Source organism: Protopterus annectens, chromosome 10.part0, assembly GCF_019279795.1.
Source record: "Protopterus annectens isolate FY-2018-M chromosome 10.part0, PAN1.0, whole genome shotgun sequence".
Taxonomy (NCBI): domain Eukaryota; kingdom Metazoa; phylum Chordata; order Ceratodontiformes; family Protopteridae; genus Protopterus; species Protopterus annectens.
Window position 1 is genome coordinate 1,758,764,843 of NC_056744.1, and position 24,078 is coordinate 1,758,788,920.

Genomic DNA, 24,078 nt, shown 5'->3' on the forward strand with positions numbered 1-24,078 from the left:
ATTGTTTGTGTCCTTTTCGGATAATAAATTGGGCAAAGCCGTCACAAAGGTCACTATTGCCAAATGGATCAGGGACTGTATTAGTCAAGCTTATTCCTCTTCTAATAAAGAGCTTACAACCTCTGTCAAAGCTCATTCTACAAGGGCTATGGCTACTTCAATAGCATTCCATTCTAAGCTTGCCATTAGTGACATTTGTGCAGCAGCTACATGGTCTTCCCCGCACACTTTCATTTCCCACTACAAATTGGATGTGGCATCTCGGGGGCGAGCTTCATTTGGTTCCACAGTGCTCAGGAGTGTTTTCTAGTGAGCCACCCAGGATTTAGGTGCTAGGGACGCTGTCCCATCAGTACTGAATGTAGGCAAGATAGGATCACATAACATCTTTTAGTTATGTACTCACCATAACTTTAGATGTTTGGGATCCATCTCGCCTACATTTCCAATAACCCACCCTCCATCCCCCTGCCTTGGAGATCAGAAGAGATCGGACGGTCCGAATTCTATTGTTTCATCTTGAAACATCTGTCAATGTTATATAAACAAGTTATGTGTGTGTGCATGAATGCGGACAAACAAGATCTGGGGGATTAGTGGTGGTGCATCCTGGGATAAAGAATAGCTCCGCCAATAAGAGGCTTCGCTCTATAGCATAGCGTGCCGAGTCGGAGCCGAGGATCGGCTCCGAACCCATCAGTACTGAATGTAGGCGAGATGGATCCCAAACATCTAAAGTTATGGTGAGTACATAACTAAAAGTTTTCATTGAATACTGGGATTCACTATTCAGTTATATCCTGTAATAAGTTTTCATTGAATACTGGGATTCACTATTCGGTCATATCCTGTAATACGTTTTCATTGAATACTGGGATTCACTATTCGGTCATATCCTGTAATAAGTTTTCATTGAATACTGGGATTCACTATTCGGTCATATCCTGTAATAAGTTTTGATTGAATACTGGGATTCACTATTCGGTCATGTCCTGTAATAAGTGTTCATTGAATACTGGGATTCAGTATTCGGTCATATCCTGTAATAAGTTTTGATTGAATACTGGGATTCAGTATTCGGTCATATCCTGTAATAAGTTTTCATTGAATACTGGGATTCAGTATTCGGTCATATCCAGTAATAAGTTTTCATTGAATACTGGGATTCAGTATTCAGTCATATCCTGTAATAAGTTTTCATTGAATACTGGGATTCACTATTCGGTCATATCCTGTAATAAGTTTTCATTGAATACTGGGATTCACTATTCAATCATATCCTGTAATAAGTTTTCATTGAATACTGGGATTCACTATTCAGTCATATCCTGTAATACGTTTTCATTGAATACTGGGATTCAGTATTCAGTCATATCCTGTAATAAGTTTTCATTGAATACTGGGATTCACTATTCGGTCATATCCTGTAATAAGTTTTCATTGAATACTGGGATTCACTATTCGGTCATGTCCTGTAATAAGTGTTCGTTGAATACTGGGATTCAGTATTCGGTCATATCCTGTAATAAGTTTTCATTGAATACTGGGATTCAGTATTTGGTCATATCCTGTAATAGGTTTTCATTGAATACTGGGATTCAGTATTCGGTCATATCCAGTAATAAGTTTTCATTGAATACTGGGATTCAGTATTCGGTCATATCCTGTAATAAGTTTTCATTGAATACTGGGATTCAGTATTCGGTCATATCCTGTAATAGGTTTTCATTGAATACTGGGATTCAGTATTCGGTCATATCCAGTAATAAGTTTTCATTGAATACTGGGATTCAGTATTAGGTCATATCCTGTAATAAGTTTTCATTGAATACTGGGATTCACTATTCGGTCATATCCTGTAATAAGTTTTCATTGAATACTGGGATTCACTATTCAATCATATCCTGTAATAAGTTTTCATTGAATACTGGGATTCACTATTCGGTCATATCCTGTAATAAGTTTTCATTGAATACTGGGATTCACTATTCGGTCATGTCCTGTAATAAGTGTTCGTTGAATACTGGGATTCAGTATTCGGTCATATCCTGTAATAAGTGTTCATTGAATACTGGGATTCACTATTCGGTCATGTCCTGTAATAAGTGTTCATTGAATACTGGGATTCAGTATTCGGTCATATCCTGTAATACGTTTTCATTGAATACTGGGATTCAGTATTCGGTCATATCCTGTAATAAGTTTTCATTGAATACTGGGATTCAGTATTCGGTCATATCCTGTAATAAGTTTTCATTGAATACTGGGATTCACTATTCAATCATATCCTGTAATAAGTTTTCATTGAATACTGGGATTCACTATTCAGTCATATCCTGGAATACGTTTTCATTGAATACTGGGATTCACTATTCAATCATATCCTGTAATAAGTTTTCATTGAATACTGGGATTCACTATTCAGTCATATTCTGTAATAAGTACCTAACCTGACCCCTTATCTCTCTCGTACCTTTGATTCTCCCTTTACTTATTTGATTAATCTCAGATAATTATTTTTTACTTGTTTTTCTGTTTAAGTTGAATGACACTTTTGTAAATATATGTAACATAGTTTTTTAGTGGTTATTTTGTTATTAACTACTTTGACAGCTTTCTGCTGTTATCAATCTTTATTGGAAAATGTGTTTTATTGTATAAAATAAGTAAAGATTATGGAAGAATAAAAGAAATGCAAATCCCTTCCCTACCTTTCCTGAATTCAGAAAGGAGCTAATCAAACATGTTCACAGAAGGCACATGCAAAAGTCATTCCCCCAGGACATTACCTGATAACCCTGCACTTCAAACTCCAGCTCAACCACAAACTGTTAATGCCCACAGCTAGTTTGCACTAACCACAAAACAACCATAATCTCGTACTACACCCCCCATTTCCTTTGTTAGTTGTGTAATCACTCTTATAGTAAACACTAACGAGAATAATAATTAAGGTAGAGAGGTGATGCAAGTAATATACACATTGTATAGTAGTTTATCCATCTTCTAATGAGACACCTGCTGTAAAACATTGCTTTGCTCTTTTGCTGTCTCCTTCATAGGTTGGTACTAGGCTGTCAGCCCTAGGGCATATACAAGTCTAGCCATAACAATTCCCTGGATATTTCTTCCCACAATATTTACTTCTCTGGGCCCCTGTCTAGCAGGGCAACTGACGTGATCCCCAGGGTAAATTTCCTATCTCCCATCCAATCATCAAGGTTCCTTTTGAAGAGCGCCAAGGAGGTGCTCTGCTTGACATGTATGGGCAGTCTATTCCAGAGTCTGGGGAGTCTCTGGGTCAGGAACCTATCCCTCCAGCATGTTTTGTTCATTGTGATGACAAGGTTTAGATCCCTGGAGCATGTGGCTCTGAGGGATTGGGATTTCTTTAAGTGTAGCATGTCCAACAGCTCAGTGTTTGACATAGCCTTGTATGTTAAGCAGAGATCGCCTCTGAGTAGACGATATGCCACAGAGTATAGCTGGAGTTTTTTTAGACAGTCAGCGTAGGGCATCTGCTTTAGGCCTGTGATTCTTTTAGTGAGGTATTTCTGCGACCTTTCCAGCTGCTGCAGATGTCTTGTGAGGTACATACCAAATGGGGTGTTGTATTCTATAATGGGTCTAGTGACAGATGAGTACAGTGGGACAAGGACCTCCTTTTTTCTGGATGAAAAGCCCTTAGTGATGAGGTGTGCCACATAGAAGGATTTCCTGACTGTTGTGGCGATTTGGTTATCAAAGGTCAGACCACTGTCTACCTGTGTCCTTAAGTCTCTCATCACACTTTGGGTGCTTAGTGTACTGCCACTTATATGGTATTTCATGGGTACATGGTTTTTCCCAAAGGGGATAACTATACATTTTTTGGCATTAAGCTTGAGCCCATGGCTCTAGCACCAAGCATCTGTTTCTGTAATGCCCTTGTGTAGAATGTCCACATCATTTGGGGATTCAGTAATGGCTCCCAGTTTGCAGTCATCTGAGAAGTTTGTTAGTCAGAGTCCCTTAGTGTTGGCCTGTACTTCAGAGAAGTAGATGCCAAACAAGAGCAGTCCAGGGCTGACCCTGAGGTACTCCACTTGTCTGGAGCTGGATTTGGAATCTGCTATTTTTACAGTCTGGGTTCTGTCAGTAAGCCAGTTGGCAACCCATCAAGTGACGTAACTTAAGTATATTTCTTTCTATGTGTATCTTGTATTACCTGCTGTCTGTAGCCGGCAATATTTTTATTTCTTATGTTTGTATTATTTTCATAGAGTGAGTGTGTTCATTTTTTTGTTTGTTTTGTTTACTGTTGCTGTAATCTCCTATGTGGAGTCTGAAAATGATCCACATGCATTAGTGCTTTTCCCCTGGTTAAGAAAGATAAAATAAAATAAAAATGTTTGTCACTTAAGCAAAACACACATGTGTTGCTTGTGTTGGGTGTGATCTTCTGACCAGACTACTCTCCTGACCTTATTTAACAGCTGAAAACCACAAGTTTGGCAAAGGCAGAAAGCACAACACTGGTAAAAATGTAGAGCAACTCTGTGAAATTTTGTAGAAAATTGTTCTGTTTGCAGACCATGTGTCTTTTTGAGGTGTGCTGTATTACTTTACATCAAGTATGTTTCATCATGTATTAATCTTGGGCAAAAATGATGCCATACTGTACTATTCATCATTGCAGATATCAGACCAGATACGTGCAGTGAGACCGGATTCCTTTTTGTCAGAATTCCGCAGCCTGGAGTATTCCCTCATGATCTGCTCATTTGTCAGCGTAATTGGTGGAGCTTTCTTTCTCGCCACTGCTGTTTTTATTGAGAATGATCGCAAGAAAGCAGAACTTCAAATAAAAGGTAACAAACAATATAGCTTTCTTACTTACAAACATTGCCATGTGGGTCAGAAATGACAGATCTAGTAGTAACATATCTCCCCCAAGATGGACTTCTGAAGTGGAACTGTAACATTAGACAGTTTGTGCATGTCTCCGTAGAGATGCAGAATTCGGTATAAGTGAACAAAGTTCACAAATTTAAGTTAATTTGTGTGACTCGTTAGTGACAGTCATTAAATCGGACTAACCCGTAATTGTGTAAATGTTGGCATCCACACCATACAGGCATTACTGTTTATAAAAGAACTGTTATCTGTACTAGTCTGCTTGGTTCAAGAGGAATACCATCCCCACAGGTGGTGTTCAGGGCAAAGACCACCCAACTCAACTTAATAAAAATGATGCCTTGTCTACAGACAGCATTGCATTCATTTGTTTTTTAGTTTTAAAATGTCTGGCCAGATATGACTCTTCCTTCAAAACACAGCTTAAAGAAAGGAGCTGTTCTACCTGACATGCACGTAAAACGAGTTCAGCGCACCGACTAAGCTGCCCTGCAGCAGGAAGTTCCTCTGACACCTAAATCTTTGAATGCAAAAGTAAAGAAATTCCTTGGTTGTTGTAGAGATATCACAACAAAGGTGTTTCTGTACAGGAGTGACCTTATTCCAGCTGCTGTATTATATGGGCTGCTACACATGTTTCATGTGTGCTGCCTACAGTCATCTAATTAGTACTTATCAGGATGCCTTTTGAATTGCTCCCTGGTTCAGATTAGTCATATGAAATCTGTTCTGCACTTGGTTTGCATAACCCATGCAGTACCTTCTGCAGTTGGCTGAGGTTACAAATGAAGTGCACTCTAGTACAAATTTAGGTTCCCCATTTACCGTCTATTGCAGTTGGTGTTGATTATCCACATAGTATGTTTTGTGGCTGTTATATATTAAGGTTGTCATTCACATTGCAGCTTGCTTACATGACTTGCGTAGTATGTGGCAATGGCTGGTTTATATTACTTCTAAAGTGTTTGCTGCCGGTTGTTTAAATTACCAATGTACTTGACATTACAGCTAATTTATATTACCAATGCAGTGAATACTGCAGCTGGTTCATGTTACCAGAACAATACTTGTGCACAGTGTGTACTTCTGTAGGTTTACCTACCTAAATGGTGAGTGCTGTAGTTGGTTTAGGAAATTGCGTACTATGTATTGCAACTGGTTTATAGTATCCAGCTAGTGTTTATTGGATCTGGTTTAGATTGCTCAAACACTTCTTGTTGCAGTTTGCATAAGTTACCCGTGTACTGTGTGCTGCAGTTGATTTGTATGAGCTAGGCAGTGTGTGTGTGTGTGTGTGTGTGTGTGTGTGTGTGTGCGTGCGCGTGTGTGCGTGCGTGCGTGCGTCTGTGTGTGTGCGCGTCTGTGTGTGTGCGCGCGTCTGTGTGTGTGTGTGTGCGCGCGCGTCTGTGTGTGCGCGCGCGTCTGTGTATGTGTGTGTGCGTCTGTGTTTGTGTGTGTGTGCGCGTCTGTGTGTGTGTGTGCGTCTGTGTGTGTGTGTGTGTATGTGTGTGTGCGTGTGTGTGTGTGTGTGTGTATATGTGTGTGTGCGCGTGTGTGTGTGTGTGCGTGTGTGCAGCAGATAGAGTTGTCGACTCACAGCAAGAGGTTTCCTCGTTCATTTCTTAGCTGGGGGGCCTTCTCTGCAGAGTCTGCCTGCCCTCCCTGTGTTCGCGTAGGTTTCATTCAGGTGCTCTGGTTTTCTCCCACATTAGAAAGACTTGCAGTAGGTGGAAGTTGGCCATAGGTATGAGTGTTTGGTGTGGAAAAATTACCGTGACAAGGCCAGCCACCTGGTGGTATAAACCTTGGCTCTACATGATTGTCACTGTTGAAGTGGCACCCCGACCTCATGTGCAAAAATTGGAAAAAGGGGTTGTGGACGGATCAAAACATCGTATGGAGTAGTGAATATATTACTTCCTGAAAATGAATGTACTATATTAAATAAAACAGTTATAGATCAAAGCAAATGGGGTTAAAAGGCAGCCAAGTTCTGACATTTGTAGCCTTGTTGCTGTTCTACTTTATCTCCTTGCATGTTTCTTCCACCTCTTGTGTGCCGTGCATTTTGTCATATTCACTAGTATCACATCCCCGTGTACCCACCTTGGCCTTTTTCACTGTCTTCCTTTTTGTTTTTCTTTAACTCCTTGTCCAGAGTTCTGAATACTCCTTCCCTGACCAACTGCCATAGCGTGTTTATTCCTGAATACTCCTTCCCTGACCAACTGCCATAGCGTGTTTATTCCTGAATACTCCTTCCCTGACCAACTGCCATAGCGTGTTTATTCCTGAATACTCCTTCCCTGGCCAACTGCCATAGCGTGTTTATTCCTGAATACTCCTTCCCTGAACAACTGCCATAGCGCGTTTATTCCTGAATACTCCTTCCCTGAACAACTGCCATAGCGTGTTTATTCCGGAATACTCCTTCCCTGAACAACTGCCATAGCGTGTTTATTCCTGAATACTCCTTCCCTGAACAACTGCCATAGCGTGTTTATTCCTGAATACTCCTTCCCTGAACAACTGCCATAGCGTGTTTATTCCTGAATACTCCTTTCCTGACCAACTGCCATAGCGTGTTTATTCCTGAATACTCCTTCCCTGACCAACTGCCATAGTGTGTTTATTCCTGAATACTCCTTCCCTGAACAACTGCCATAGCGTGTTTATTCCTGAATACTCCTTCCCTGAACAACTGCCATAGCGTGTTGATTCCTGAATACTCCTTCCCTGAACAACTGCCATAGCGTGTTGATTCCTGAATACTCCTTCCCTGAACAACTGCCATAGCGTGTTGATTCCTGAATACTCCTTCCCTGAACAACTGCCATAGCGTGTTGATTCCTGAATACTCCTTCCCTGAACAACTGCCATAGCGTGTTTATTCCTGAATACTCCTTCCCTGAACAACTGCCATAGCGCGTTTATTCCTGAATACTCCTTCCCTGAACAACTGCCATAGCGCGTTTATTCCTGAATACTCCTTCCTTGAACAACTGCCATAGCGCGTTTATTCCTGAATACTCCTTCCCTGAACAACTGCCATAGCGCGTTTATTCCTGAATACTCCTTCCCTGAACAACTGCCATAGCGCGTTTATTCCTGAATACTCCTTCCCTGAACAACTGCCATAGCGCGTTTATTCCTGAATACTCCTTCCTGAACAACTGCCATAGCGTTTATTCCTGAATACTCCTTCCCTGAACAACTGCCATAGCGCGTTTATTCCTGAATACTCCTTCCCTGAACAACTGCCATAGCGCGTTTATTCCTGAATACTCCTTCCCTGAACAACTGCCATAGCGCGTTTATTCCTGAATACTCCTTCCCTGAACAACTGCCATAGCGTGTTTATTCCTGAATACTCCTTCCCTGAACAACTGCCATAGCGTGTTTATTTCTGAAATCTCCTTCCCTGAACAACTGCCATAGCGTGTTTATTCCTGAATACTCCTTCCCTGAACAACTGCCATAGCGTGTTTATTCCTGAAATCTCCTTCCCTGAACAACTGCCATAGCGTGTTTATTCCTGAATACTCCTTCCCTGAACAACTGCCATAGCGTGTTTATTCCTGAATACTCCTTTCCTGAACAATTGCCATAGCGCGTTTATTCCTGAATACTCCTTCCCTGAACAACTGCCATAGCGCGTTTATTCCTGAATACTCCTTCCCTGAACAACTGCCATAGCGCGTTTATTCCTGAATACTCCTTCCTTGAACAACTGCCATAGCGCATTTATTCCTGAATACTCCTTCCCTGAACAACTGCCATAGCGCATTTATTCCTGAATACTCCTTCCCTGAACAACTGCCATAGCGCGTTTATTCCTGAATACTCCTTCCCTGAACAACTGCCATAGTGCGTTTATTCCTGAATACTCCTTCCCTGAACAACTGCCATAGCGCGTTTATTCCTGAATACTCCTTCCCTGAACAACTGCCATGGCGTGTTGATTCCTGAATACTCCTTCCCTGAACAACTGCCATAGCGTGTTTATTCCTGAATACTCCTTCCCTGAACAACTGCCATAGCGCGTTTATTCCTGAATACTCCTTCCTTGAACAACTGCCATAGCGCGTTTATTCCTGAATACTCCTTCCCTGAACAACTGCCATAGCGCGTTTATTCCTGAATACTCCTTCCTTGAACAACTGCCATAGCGCGTTTATTCCTGAATACTCCTTCCCTGAACAACTGCCATAGCGCGTTTATTCCTGAATACTCCTTCCCTGAACAACTGCCATAGCGTGTTTATTCCTGAATACTCCTTCCCTGAACAACTGCCATAGCGCGTTTATTCCTGAATACTCCTTCCCTGAACAACTGCCATAGCGCGTTTATTCCTGAATACTCCTTCCCTGAACAACTGCCATAGCGTGTTTATTCCTGAATACTCCTTCCCTGAACAACTGCCATAGCGTGTTTATTCCTGAAATCTCCTTCCCTGAACAACTGCCATAGCGTGTTTATTCCTGAATACTCCTTCCCTGAACAACTGCCATAGCGTGTTTATTCCTGAATACTCCTTCCCTGAACAACTGCCATAGCGTGTTTATTCCTGAATACTCCTTCCCTGAACAACTGCCATAGCGTGTTTATTCCTGAATACTCCTTCCCTGAACAACTGCCATAGCGTGTTTATTCCTGAATACTCCTTCCCTGAACAACTGCCATAGCGTGTTTATTCCTGAATACTCCTTCCCTGACCAACTGCCATAGCGTGTTTATTCCTGAATACTCCTTCCTTGACCAACTGCCATACCGTGTTTATTCCTGAATACTCCTTCCCTGACCAACTGCCATAGCGTGTTTATTCCTGAATACTCCTTCCCTGACCCACTGCCATAGCGTGTTCATTCCTGAATACTCCTTCCCTGACCAACTGCCATAGCGTGTTTATTCCTGAATACTCCTTCCCTGAACAACTGCCATAGTGTGTTTATTCCTGAGTACTCCTTCCCTGACCAACTGCCATAGCGTGTTTATTCCTGAATACTCCTTCCCTGAACAACTGCCATGGCGTGTTTATTCCTGAATACTCCTTCCCTGACCAACTGCCATAGCGTGTTTATTCCTGAAAACTCCTTCCCTGAACAACTGCCATGGGGTGTTTATTCCTGAATACTCCTTCCCTGACCAACTGCCATAGCGTGTTTATTCCTGAATACTCCTTCCCTGAACAACTGCCATAGCGTGTTTATTCCTGAATACTCCTTCCCTGAACAACTGCCATAGCGTGTTTATTCCTGAATACTCCTTCCCTGACCAACTGCCATAGCGTGTTTATTCCTGAATACTCCTTCCCTGACCAACTGCCATACCGTGTTTATTCCTGAATAGTGCTTCCCTGACCAACTGCCATAGTGTGTTTATTCTCTCAGGTTGCTCCCTGTCTCCTAGGTCATCTTTGACCCTCTGCCTTAGCTCAGCATATTCCAGTACCCGGGAATATCACACCATCATCTTTGGCATTATATTCTTACTATCCTCTAACACACAGACTGGTGTGATCACCTACACTTGGACATTCCTGATGCCCCCACCTTGGCTAGGAACATGCCCAGAATCCTGTTTTTCTGGTATAATCCTACACCTAGTGACTAAACCTCTTACAGTCCATGAAGTCAGCCATCTCCCACTCCCTCAGTACCCTGAATCTCAGACTCTAGCAGTCTGCTCTTGGCTGTTTCAGGTCCTCTTGGAATAAAACCCTCTTCATCTCACTCCATTCCACTGCTGTCTCTTCTACTGCCTTATCTTCCATCATTGATATGTATGGGGATGGATAGAATGGATCAGCCCAGCAACACTCCACCCTTCCTTCACCTTAACCACAGAGTGCTTCCCCTAGCCTCTGACCCTGCTGGATCCATGGCTACCTTCCTGGAGTGGTGCTCCACCTACTCCTCTTCATCCTCATATTTAACCTTACATCTGATTCCCCTCCTTTATGCAACTCTAGATTCAGCCTTCATCACACTCTAACAATGTTATCACTGAACAACCTATACCCAGCCAGCAGCATATCCAACTGTTTCGTGTTACTGCTATGTCTTTCTGAGTATCAGCACTATCTACCATCCCCTTCTGCATTGTCCTTTAGTTCCTCTTCCCAGTATCTCATCTTCATTACTTGATAAGTTGGGTCCAGTGCACTGAATCATGCCATCATCTCACTCCTACTTCCTCTGAGTTAACCAGCAGGGTGCTTACCTATGTTGTGACCTTGCTTGCTCCCTCTGTCCCTTCAGTATATTGTCTCTTTCTCCTCTCTGCTAAGAATGTCCCAGTACACCCACATGTGACTGACAGGTATGACATATACAAGCAGATATATAAATAACTATGTACACACATACAAAATGTGTAACTTACTATAAATCATTACATGTGTGACATATACAAACACAGATGCAAATAAAGACGTCCACAGATACAAAATGTGTACCTTACTATGAATCATTATAGGTGTGACATATACAAACACAGATAACAAATAAAGATGTATGCACATACAAAACATGTATCTTACTATAAATCATTATAGGTGTGACATATACAAGTAAAGATGCACACACACATACAAAACATGTACCTTACTATAAATCATTATAGGTGTGACATATACAAGTAAAGATGCACACACACATACAAAACATGTACCTTACTATAAATCATTATAGGTGTGACATATACAAGTAAAGATGCACACACACATACAAAACATGTACCTTACTATAAATCATTATAGGTGTGACATATACAAGTAAAGATGCACACACACATACAAAACATGTACCTTACTATAAATCATTATAGGTGTGACATATACAAGTAAAGATGCACACACACATACAAAACATGTACCTTACTATAAATCATTATAGGTGTGACATATACAAGTAAAGATGCACACACACATACAAAACATGTACCTTACTATAAATCATTATAGGTGTGACATATACAAGTAAAGATGCACACACACATACAAAACATGTACCTTACTATAAATCATTATAGGTGTGACATATACAAGTAAAGATGCACACACACATACAAAACATGTACCTTACTATAAATCATTATAGGTGTGACATATACAAGTAAAGATGCACACACACATACAAAACATGTACCTTACTATAAATCATTATAGGTGTGACATATACAAGTAAAGATGCACACACACATACAAAACATGTACCTTACTATAAATCATTATAGGTGTGACATATACAAGTAAAGATGCACACACACATACAAAACATGTACCTTACTATAAATCATTATAGGTGTGACATATACAAGTAAAGATGCACACACACATACAAAACATGTACCTTACTATAAATCATTATAGGTGTGACATATACAAGTAAAGATGCACACACACATACAAAACATGTACCTTACTATAAATCATTATAGGTGTGACATATACAAGTAAAGATGCACACACACATACAAAACATGTACCTTACTATAAATCATTATAGGTGTGACATATACAAGTAAAGATGCACACACACATACAAAACATGTACCTTACTATAAATCATTATAGGTGTGACATATACAAGTAAAGATGCACACACACATACAAAACATGTACCTTACTATAAATCATTATAGGTGTGACATATACAAGTAAAGATGCACACACACATACAAAACATGTACCTTACTATAAATCATTATAGGTGTGACATATACAAGTAAAGATGCACACACACATACAAAACATGTACCTTACTATAAATCATTATAGGTGTGACATATACAAGTAAAGATGCACACACACATACAAAACATGTACCTTACTAGAAATTGTCAGAGGCTGCAAAATACCTGTAAGAGCAGAACGTAACTACTAATACACAACATAGCAGTGTTCTGATACAAAACCAGTTAATGTTTTTTTTTTTTTTGCGAAGTATCTTACAGAGTTTTTTTACTCTTTTTAAAATTATGTAAGTATACCACGATAAACAGGAATCAAATGACTGCAGCCATATGTGTGGTTCCTCTTCCCAGTCTAAAAAACAAACATTAATGATGGCTGAATAGTTACCAGTGTAAAATCTTCTTCGTTACGAGTACTGCTGAAACTTTCATATTCCCCATGGCAGACTAGCAGCTTGGCTGTAGATGATTGTGACTGTTGAAGTAACATCCTGACCCCATGTGCAAAAATGGGAAAAAAGGGGTTGTGGATGGATGGATGTACTGTGCGTGCTTCTGCCCATTTATATTACCTGTGTAACACGTTACAACTGGAATACTCATGCAGTGAGCTGGAGCTGCTTTAACTTGCCCTTGTTGTACATGGTACAGCTGGTTTAGACTGTCTGTGTTGTACTGGTACAGCTGGTTTAGATTACCCATGAAGTGTTTGTTTTGTCTGTTTCGATTACCTATGTAACACATGGTATAGCTGGTTTAGATTACCCATGTCCAGTGTGCTGCAGCTAGTTTAGATCACCCATGTAGTACATGGTACAGCTGGTGTAGATCGCCCATGTAGTACATGGTACAGCTGGTGTAGATCACCCATGTAGTACATGGTACAGCTGGTGTAGATCACCCATGTAGTACATGGTATAGCTGGTGTAGATCACCCATATAGTACATGGTATAGCTGGTGTAGATTGCCCATGTATTACGTGGTACAGCTGGTGTAGATCGCCCATGTAGTACATGGTACAGCTGGTGTAGATCGCCCATGTAGTACATGGTACAGCTGGTGTAGATCGCGCATGTAGTACATGGTACAGCTGGTGTAGATCACCCATGTAGTACATGGTACAGCTGGTGTAGATCGCCCATGTAGTACATGGTACAGCTGGTGTAGTTCTCCCATGTAGTACATGGTACAGCTGGTGTAGATCGCGCATGTAGTACATGGTACAGCTGGTTTAGATTACTTAACAAAAAGATTTCTCACAAAAGGAATCCTGAGAGCAAACATATCCTACACATACACCCCCCTGAGTGCCTTTTCCCTTTACTCAAAATCCTACAAGCTGCTGTGGGGTGTTCTGTGTCTGGTCAACAAGTCATCCTCTGATCTCACTCTGATGGACCTGTTGCACATTTGCAAAACAAATAACATCATAGTTATCCAATCTAGGCACCTAAACTTTGCCTGCAACATTAATAGGGCATGTTGGAGGGATAGTATATGTCCTGGAGAGTACCCTTTCTCTACAACAGGTTCTCTAGCCATGGAAGTCAGAGCTTCTCCCTAACCCAATTCAAGTGTAACTTGGTCTAGTGGATGGGAAATTGCAAATTCAGTCCTGATCTGGCATCCATGTCTCTAACAGAGAGGCAGCCTGCAAATGTTTGGTTGCCCATGCCAAGTCTGTATACACCCCATAAACAAGCCTAGAATATTCAACCTACTAAATGCATTAAGGAAGCATGGCTAGGCTTAAAAAGGCCTGTAAGGGTCTTTAGCCTAGTAATCACCTATAAATCTATGAAACTGTGTAGAGCATATCAGAACTTGTTTAAATTACCTGTGTTGCATGTGCTGCAGCTGGTTTAGGTTAACCTTGTGGTGCATATTACAGCTGGTTTAAGTTACCCATTTACTGTATTTTTTAGCTGGTTTAAAACAGTATTGCATAGCATGACATTAGCATTGGAAGACATCACGTCACTGTCACAGAACCTCTTGATATCACTGCTGCACACAAAACTACTTGAAATCACTGTAGGGCATCAACACTTCATTGCTACTGATGAGCACTACAGCACGCACCATAATTTCTGCCAATCATCATGATATTGCTAGTATATGGCATCACTTTGTGAGAGCAGCAGTGTAACACATCCCATCGCTACTGCAACACCTCATGACATCACTATTGCATCACTCCACTATAGCCCATCATTACATAAGATCAATAATGAAGCATATCTCATTACTACTGCAGCACGTTATGACATCAGCACTTTTGTGATGTCATTACAACAAATCATTATAGCATGACTTCAGAAGTGCATCTCATCCCATCAGTGTACCAGCACCTTATAATGTCACTGTTGCATCACATAATCGCAGCACATGTTTACAGCAGTAATGGCATCACCACTGCATCATGTCAGGATGTCATAAATGCCACTTATTACAGCTTTACATCATTCCAGGGAAGTAAATACTGTGGGAAGAAATAGCCAGGGAATTGTTATGGCTAGGCTTGTATAGGCCCTAGGGCCGATAGCCTAGTACCAACCTATGAACCTATTAACTAACTGAGGCCATTATGCTAAAATGTCAAATTGTGACCATGTCTCCTCAGTATTAGGATTTAAAGTGTGGAAGTCATGCTTTCTGTGAAGAATATTTGATTTTAAACAGTTCCAGATCCAGCAAATATAGCAAATTATACACAGGTTCAGATGTTGCTTTCACTAAGTCCTCTAATATCTGATTTATTTACCACCTAGAAATGTTTCTCATGTTTGAAATAAGCATTACTGCACTTTCATATGTTCATCATGTTTAATATGCTGCTAGCTAACTCCACTGGTGTAAAGGGATAAAGCCTTGACTGTGATTCAGGTGGTGGCTCAGGCTTACCTGTTGCAGCTGGCATGCGGAAGGTGTGACAAAGGCTTATTCAGATTACCACTCCTTAGTGAAGGGGGAGAGTGAATATTTAACTAAGGTGTATGTAGTGAATGTTTAACTAAGGTATATGTAGTGAATGTTTAACTAAGGTGCATGTAGTGAATGTTTAACTAAGGTGTATGTAGTGAATGTTTAACTAAGGTGCATGTAGTGAATGTTTAACTAAGGCGCATGTAGTGAATGTTTAACTATGGCGTATGTAGTGAATGTTTAACTAAGGCGTATGTAGTGAATGTTTAACTAAGGCGCATGTAGTGAATGTTTAACTAAGGCGTATGTAGTGAATGTTTAACTAAGGTGTATGTAGTGAATGTTTAACTAAGGTATATGTAGTGAATGTTTAACTAAGGTGTATGTAGTGAATGTTTAACTAAGGTGTATGTAGTGAATGTTTAACTAAGGTGTATGTAGTGAATGTTTAACTAAGGTGTATGTAGTGAATGTTTAACTAAGGTGTATGTAGTGAATGTTTAACTAAGGTGTATGTAGTGAATGTTTAACTAAGGTGAATGTAGTGAATGTTTAACTAAGGTGTATGTGGTGAATGTTTAACTAAGGTATATGTAGTGAATGTTTAACTAAAGTGTATGTAGTGAATGTTTAACTAAGGTATATGTTGATGTTTTCAAATGCACAAGCATAAAAACACCAAAGAGCTGTGCTGGCATTTTGAAAATCTATTTATCAAAGCCCAGAACACTGAGAAAAAAATATTGCAGAAAGAGAAACTGGTTTCTTTTGCAATTTGCTTTACCAAACCCCTGTCACTAAATTAGTTGTAGTGTTGCAGAAATCTTTATTTTTTAAGCTAATGTGTAGGATTGGGGCTTGGGACAGGGCTAGGGTTAGGGCTAGCATACTTTAGTAAGGATGGGCAGATGATTTTCCTGGGAATTACTTTTAGTTTCTACATGGAAAATCGGAGAAGGACCATTGGAGTTCAGGGCACCAGCAGCTGTTTGAGATCAGCATAACTCTGATCGCAAAGGGTTTGATGAGTTAAATAACACATGGACCTTGCAACAATATGTAACCAGCATAACTGACACAAGGCCTAGGAAGTATGATTGTGCATCACTCATTGCCCTCACTACCAAGATCTGTATGTGCTGCAAATAGGTCAAACTCAAATCTGAGAGTACCACCTAATGAGTGTTACATTAATCAAGATATGAGGACACTAGTGCATAAATAATTATAGTCGTGCATACATTATTCAACGGTATTAGATTGTTAGTCCTGAAGATATTTGCAATGTTTCAGGCTTTTATAATGGTTCATGCTTGAGCTTGATGGCACAGGATATGAGGACTGCCTGGTTCCACATGGGAGGAACAGCAGGAATAAAGGACAGGCCATTCTAGGCTTTTGTCTGGCAAATGTCATGATGGTGGCCAGTACATGGTTCATCAAGAGACATAGCCATAAGATCACATATAAGAGTGGCCAGCATGCAACTTGGCTAGACTGTATCCTAGTAAACAATGGGGAATGGTGTAGAATCAGTGATTGCAAAGTCATCCTCAGTGAAACAGTCACTCCATAGCATAACCCACTGACAGCCAAAGTCAACAGCAAGCAGTGGTAAGAGAAGACTGTAATATAAACAGAGACTAGACTAAAGACCTGGAAGTTCACTGGAGTGAAAGCACAAAACTTCAGTGAAATACTCAAGGCCATAGCACTTCAGTAAGAAGAAGAAATAGATGGAATTGAAGAAGAATCTCAGAATCACAAAACGCTATGTATGAAGACTGCAGAAGATGTATGTGATTGAATCTGGTATAGAAATACTATATATAAGGAAAGCTTGTGGTGGAATGCTGAAGTCCAGGAAGGTATCAAAAAAAAAAAGGTATGCAGGGAAGAAATGGGAGATAGAAAAAGCAGGCCAAGTTAAGAAGGCATAATAGGCTGAGAGAATAGTTGCAATAGCAAAGAAGATGGCACCAGAGAATACTTTACCAGTTTCTGGAAAGTGACTCAGCAGATGGCAGAGAAAAATTCAGGTTGCAAAGAAAAGAAAAAGATTAAATAATAATAGTCAGACGACCTTAATAAGGGGTCCCAGCAATAGCCTGCTTACCAGTCCGCAGGACATCAAAGATAGATGAGAGGAATAGCCTGCTTACTAGTCTGCAGGATATCAAAGTTAGATAGGAGGAATAGCCTACATACCAGTCTGCAGGACATCAAAGGTAGATGGGAGGAATAGCCTATTTACTAGTCCGCAGGACATCAAAGGTAGATGGGAGGAATAGCCTGCTTACCAGTCCGCAGGACATCAAAGGTAGATGGGAGGAATAGCCTGCTTACTAGTCCACAGGATATCAAAGGTAGATAGGAGGAATAGCCTGCATACCAGTCCGCCGGACATCAAAGTTAGATGGGAGGAATAGCCTGCTTACTAGTCCACAGGACATCAAAGGTAGATGGGGAGGAATAGCCTGCTTACCAGTCCGCATGACATCAAAGGTAGATGGGAGGAATAGCCTGCTTACCAGTCCACAGGACATCAAAGGTAGATGGGAAGAATAGCCTGCTTACCAGTCCACAGGACATCAAAGGTAGATGGGAGGAATAGCCTGCTTACCAGTCCGCAGGACATCAAAGGTAGATGGGAGGAATAGCTTACTTACAGGTCCACAGGACATCAAAGGTAGATGGGAGGAATAGCCTGCTTACCAGTCCACAGGACATCAAAAGTAGATGGGAGGAATAGCCTGCTTACCAGTCCACAGGACATCAAAAGTAGATGGGAGGAATAGCCTGCTTACCAGTCCACAGGACATCAAAGATAGATGGGAGGAATAGCCTGCTTAGCAGTCCACAGGACATCAAAGGTAGATGGGAGAAATAGCCTGCTTACCAGTCCGCAGGACATTAAAGGTAGATGCCAGCAATAGCCTGCTTACCAGTCCGCAGGACATCAAAGGTAGATGGGAAGAATAACCTGCTTACCAGTCCGGAGGACATTAAAGGTGGATGGGAGGAATAGCCTGCTTACCAGTCCGCAGGACATCAAAGGTAGATGGGAGGAATAGCCTGCTTACCAGTCCAAAGGACATCAAAGGCTAGATGGGAGGAATAGCCTGCTTACCAGTCCGCAGGACATCAAAGGTAGATGCCAACAATAGCCTGCTTACCAGTCCGCAGGACATCAAAGGTAGATGGGGAGGAATAGCCTGCTTACCAGTCCGCATGACATCAAAGGTAGATGGGAGGAATAGCCTGCTTACCAGTCCGCAGGACATCAAAGGTAGATGCCAACAATAGCCTGCTTACCAGTCTGCAGGACATCAAAGGTAGATGGGGAGGAATAGCCTGCTTACCAGCCCACAGGACATCAAAGGTAGATGGGAGGAATAGCCTGCTTACCAGTCCACAGGACATCAAAGGTAGATGGGAAGAATAGCCTGCTTACCAGTCCACAGGACATCAAAGGTAGATGGGAGGAATAGCCTGCTTACCAGTCCGCAGGACATCAGAGGTAGATGGGAGGAATAGCCTGCTTACCAGTCCGCAGGATATCAAAGGTAGATCAGTGGAATAGCCTGCTTACCAGTCCACAGGACATCAAAGGTAGATGCCAGCAATAGCCTGCTTACCAGTCCACAGGACATCAAAGCTAGATGGGAGGAATAGCCTGCTTACCAGTCCGCAAGACATCAAAGGTAGATGCCAGCAATAGCCTGCTTACCAGTCCACAGGACATCAAAAGTAGATGGGAGGAATAGCCTGCTTACCAGTCCACAGGACATCAAAGATAGATGGGAGGAATAGCCTGCTTACCAGTCTGCAGGACATCAAAGGTAGATGGGAGGAATAGCCTGCTTAGCAGTCCACAGTACATCAAAGGTAGATGGGAGAAATAGCCTGCTTACCAGTCCGCAGGACATTAAAGGTAGATGCCAGCAATAGCCTGCTTACCAGTCCGCAGGACATCAAAGGTAGATGGGAAGAATAACCTGCTTACCAGTCCGGAGGACATTAAAGGTGGATGGGAGCAATAGCCTGCTTACCAGTCTGCAGGACATCAAAGGTAGATGGGAGGAGTAGCCTGCTTACCAGTCCACAGGGCATCAAAGGTAGATGGGAGGAATAGCCTGCTTACCAGTCCGCAGGACATCAATGGTAGATGCCAACAGTAGCCTGCTTACCAGTCCGCAGGACATCAAAGGTAGATGGGAGGAGTAGCCTGCTTACCAGTCCGCTGGACATCAAAGGTAGGTGGGAGGAATAGCATGCTTACCAGTCTGCAGGGCATCAAAGGTAGATGGGAGGAATAGCCTGCTTACCATTCTACAGGACATCAAAGTTAGATGGGAGGAATAGCCTGCTTACCAGTCCGCAGGACATCAGAGGTAGATGCCAGCAATAGCCTGCTTACCAGTCCGCAGGACATCAAAGGTAGATGCCAGCAATAGCCTGCTTACCAGTCCACAGGACATCAGAGGTAGATGCCAGCAATAGCCTGCTTACCAGTCTGCAGGACATCAAGGGTAGATGGAATGAATAGTCCCAGCAGCTTCTGAATAAGGGAAAACCCCACAGAAGCTGTACTGCTCCAGGCACAGCCTACATGAAAGAAGAAGCCCATCCTAGAAATGAGAACTGCACTAAGGAAAATGCAGTCAGGAAAGCAATAGACTTAGGTGAGGTCACAGCAGATATGATCAAGATGTTGAATGAGATGGGGAGAAGTGGTTCTTAAGGGTGTTCATAGCAATATGGAGAGAGGCCATATGCCAGATGACTGGAGAAGAGGCATTTTAGTACCAGTGTACAAGAGTAAAGGGGACATTCACTGGTGTGGGCGCTGTGGATGTTTTAGACTCCGAAAATGCGAGTGTAGAACCTGAAGAAACAAACTTTATTCCACACAAATTACAAACACTTGTGTTTTTGTGCTCTAAAAGTGTTTTATCAGATAAAACGTTTTCCAAACAATTTGCTTGGAATAAAGTTTGTTTCTGCATGTTGCATATTCACATTTTCTTTGTTGGATTTTTTTATCTTTTTTTGCTCGAGTGTGATTTATGTTTTTGTTTTATTTTGTACTGTACGGAAGTGCTGGAGAGGGTCATTAATAAACTGATAAGCAGAATGTTATAAAGTAAGATGGGAGATAAGCATTTTAGATTCAGATTTGAATGCAGCACAACTGACATGATGTTTTCAGTGAGACAGATTCACAGGCTCGTCTGTGTTTTCTATGCTAATGACCACTAGGGCCTTTATAAGCCTAGATATGCATCCCAAATATCTGACAAGTTCTGTTACTGCTGATAAATGTAAGCAGGGGCTTGGGAGATGAAGCATTTACAAGCAGGTGCCTGGGAAATGAACCATTTACAGGCTGCCTGTGTCCATTAGAGACATAGGTGCCAAACCAGGAGTGAATTTCCTGTTCCCCATCCAGTTGTCCAGGTTACACTTGAATTGGGTTATGGAGGAACTCTGCCTCACATGAATGGGGAGTCTGTTCCAGAGAAGGGGTAGCCTGTGGGATACATACCTGTCTCTCCAGCAGTTCCTGTTTATGTCACAGGCAAGATTTAAGTCTTTAGAATGGGTAATTTTGCTGTTTGTTTTGGAGATATGGAGGAGGGCCATTGGGGTGGGATCTGCAATGCCATGTATGCCAGGCAAAGATCTCCCCTGAGCAGTCTGTAGAAGGCAGAATACAGTGATAGGGCTTTGAGGTGGTTTGCACAAGCCATGTTACTTATTCCTTTTATTGTTTTAGTAAGGAACCTCCATGGACATTACAATTTTTGGATGAGCCTGGTTAGGTGCATACCAAAAGGTACTAGATGATAGGTCTGATGAACGCTGAAGACAGTGGAATAATGACTTCCTTGCATCTAGATTCCATGCCTTTGTTTACAAGTTGCACAACATGATATCTGAAGTAGTTTACTTAATTTGGTCTTCAACCTGTGGGATACAGATCCGTATCAGATCCGAGCCGGCAACTATTGCTAGCATCAGCTCCGAGCTCCAGACTCCTCCCCTTACCCATAATATACCTCCACTGCCTTCCATCCCCAGATCTCATTTGCCACAATTTGCTTATCACATCGTGTCTGCTGAGCTCCGGCTAGCAGTGGGTTATTTAACTTTCTGTGAGTAAAAAATGTAATTAATTTTGTCAGTTTAGGTTAGTATAGGTACCCCCCCCCTTCGCTTTGGCGTTGAGTGTTAGTGTTGTTAGAGTAGTTTATTCTGTGGTACCCCCCCGTGTTGTTCTATAGATTAGTGTGCATGTGCACGTGCGTGTGTGTGCACGTGCGTACGTGTGTGTGTGTGTGTGTGTGTGTGTGTGTGTGTGTGTGTGTGTGTGTGTGTGTGTAATTTCTTAGACATTTTTTGCCTGTCTTTTTCAAGGCTTTCTTTCTAACTAGAATGGCTTGTCTTCAAGAGCTGCACAGAGTGTGGCCATAAGCTATCCCCAGCGGATGGCCACACTCTGTGTTTTTTGTGTTTGGGTGTGGCCCACCTTAGTGTGGATTGCAACATTTGTGTGGGCTTCAACCCCCTTGCCTTAAAGGATAAGAAGGCCAAGTTGGCCCTCAAAGGTCTTCTTTCTCCTCTCTTTCCTCGTCTTCAGTCACAGAGGCTGCTGTGACTGCCTCTCCCTCTGGCTTCTTCGCCCTCCCAGGCTGGGACTCAAACTCCTGTATCTAAGCCTGTGGCAGCCGAGCAGAGGAGAGGTAGAGAAAGGGAGAGAGAGTCGAAGGCGAGGGAAAAGAGGAAGAGGTCCCCGAACCTTGCTTCACCTAGCAAAACCCCATGGACCCGTGACTCCCCTCGGCTCTGATCTCTGAGGTTCTCCGCAGAGCCGGAGGAGGCACATCAGTCTCCATGGCCTCATCACGGTCAACCCGCTCACTCCTTGTCGGATATGGATCTGGATAAGATGATGAGGTGCTTTATCCATACACAGATCCAGATGAGGGTCTTGCCAGCCCCCTCCCTCTGGAGAGGGAAGCTTGCTTCTTTTCTTTCAATCCATTTCTCCTTCTCCGATCCAACCTTCAGCTTCGGAGTACTCGAATCCGAGGTTGGCTGTGGTCGAGGGTCAGCTCAGACGGTATTCATTTCCAAGACACTGACAGCTGCATGGAGTGTTTCGGACCCAACTAGCTCGAATCTGAGCCGCTCTCGGAGCTGGAGCTTGGGTGTCGGATCTGAGGGTGTGGAACCTTTTCCATCGGCTCCAACTTTGTCGGGCCAGCTTCCCCCCCCTTGGAGCTCCATCCATCTCGGGCCAGGTTCCGATTCTCGTGTCGGACCTGGGGAGACTGGCCTCCTTAGTAGTTTCCTAGGAGGTTTGCTCTCCTTCGGCATTCAGTGTGGTAGAAAGGGTCCTCTCTGTTGGATCAAGACCCCTGACCGCTCCTTTGGACTCCTCCCAGACCCCCCCCTGCTCTGTCTATGGTCCCCATTATCTTACCAGAGGGACAGTCCATGCTTAAAGAGCCCCAGATGGTTCCCCCCAAGAAACAAATGGCTTGTGAGTGCCCCCCAGAGAGCCCCACCGGGGATGAGCCTCACAAGCATATTTGCAAGAGGAGGCCCTTGGACTCCCCCGAGTCACTCATCAAGGACACGGATTTAGATGACTGAGAGGGTTCCCCAAGGTCATCTCCCTAGGATGTCTCCTTTGGAGACATCATGTAGATCCTGCACCAGCGGGGTGGTTAGTCTGCCCCCAAACGCTCTTCTGATGAGTCTGTGTTTCTGGAGGCTTTCGGCATGGGCCCGTCTACTTCCTGGGTGTACCCTCTCGTGGATCATTTGGTGGATTAGATCACCTCGTGGACATGGAAGGAACCGGACACCATGGTGCCTATCCCCAAGTGACCCATACAATTTTAAGCTCCCCCATTGATAGGCCATCCTGGAATAAGGGCTCCCCCATGAACGCCATGGTGGTAGCAGCGGCCACTAAGAAGGAACTTGCCCAGGAGAGTTCCTCAGTTCACCCTCCTGACCGGGAGTCACAGATGATGGACCACCTAGGGAAGCAGGTGCATGCTTCAGCTACCTTTTCCATCAAGGCGCTAAACTACTTGGCCCATGTCACTTAGCCTCCAACATGACGTGGTTAAGGAGCTGGAGGAGTCTTCCCCCAAGTCCATGTTGCAGGAGGACAAGGCTTCGTTCTCAGTGAGGATGGCCACTCTAAAAGTGATATTGAATATGTCCATTTTACTCCTCTCCCATGCTATGGAAGGAGCTGCTAGGGCGGCTGGGTCCGGCGTGTCCATGAGGTGTAATGCCTGGCTCAGGTTATGTCAAGTCTCCGAACCTTCAAGGCGTAATTTGCAAATGTCCCATATGACGGTTCTACACTCTTCGGTAATACCGTCAAAGAGACATTAGTCCAGAGTGAGAAGGACAGGAAGACACTGTCTGCCGATGGGATCCACTTCTCTAACCCTCAAAGGTCCTTTTCTCGGAGCCAGAGAGGGCAAAAGAAGATGTGGTTCTGGAAGTCTCAGTATTCCCGGGACACTCGGGTC

General features: G+C 42.7%; 1 protein-coding gene across 1 annotated transcript in view; it reads left to right on the plus strand.

Moving 5' to 3' along the window:
* LOC122813987 (protein spinster homolog 1-like) overlaps nucleotides 1-24,078 on the plus strand; it is a 329,320-nt gene that overhangs the window by 281,330 nt on the left and 23,912 nt on the right. Inside the window, exon 12 of the mRNA XM_044086558.1 lies at nucleotides 4,679-4,850. Within this exon, the coding sequence (XP_043942493.1) occupies nucleotides 4,679-4,850 (172 nt within the window). The remainder of the gene's footprint in view (nucleotides 1-4,678; nucleotides 4,851-24,078) is intronic.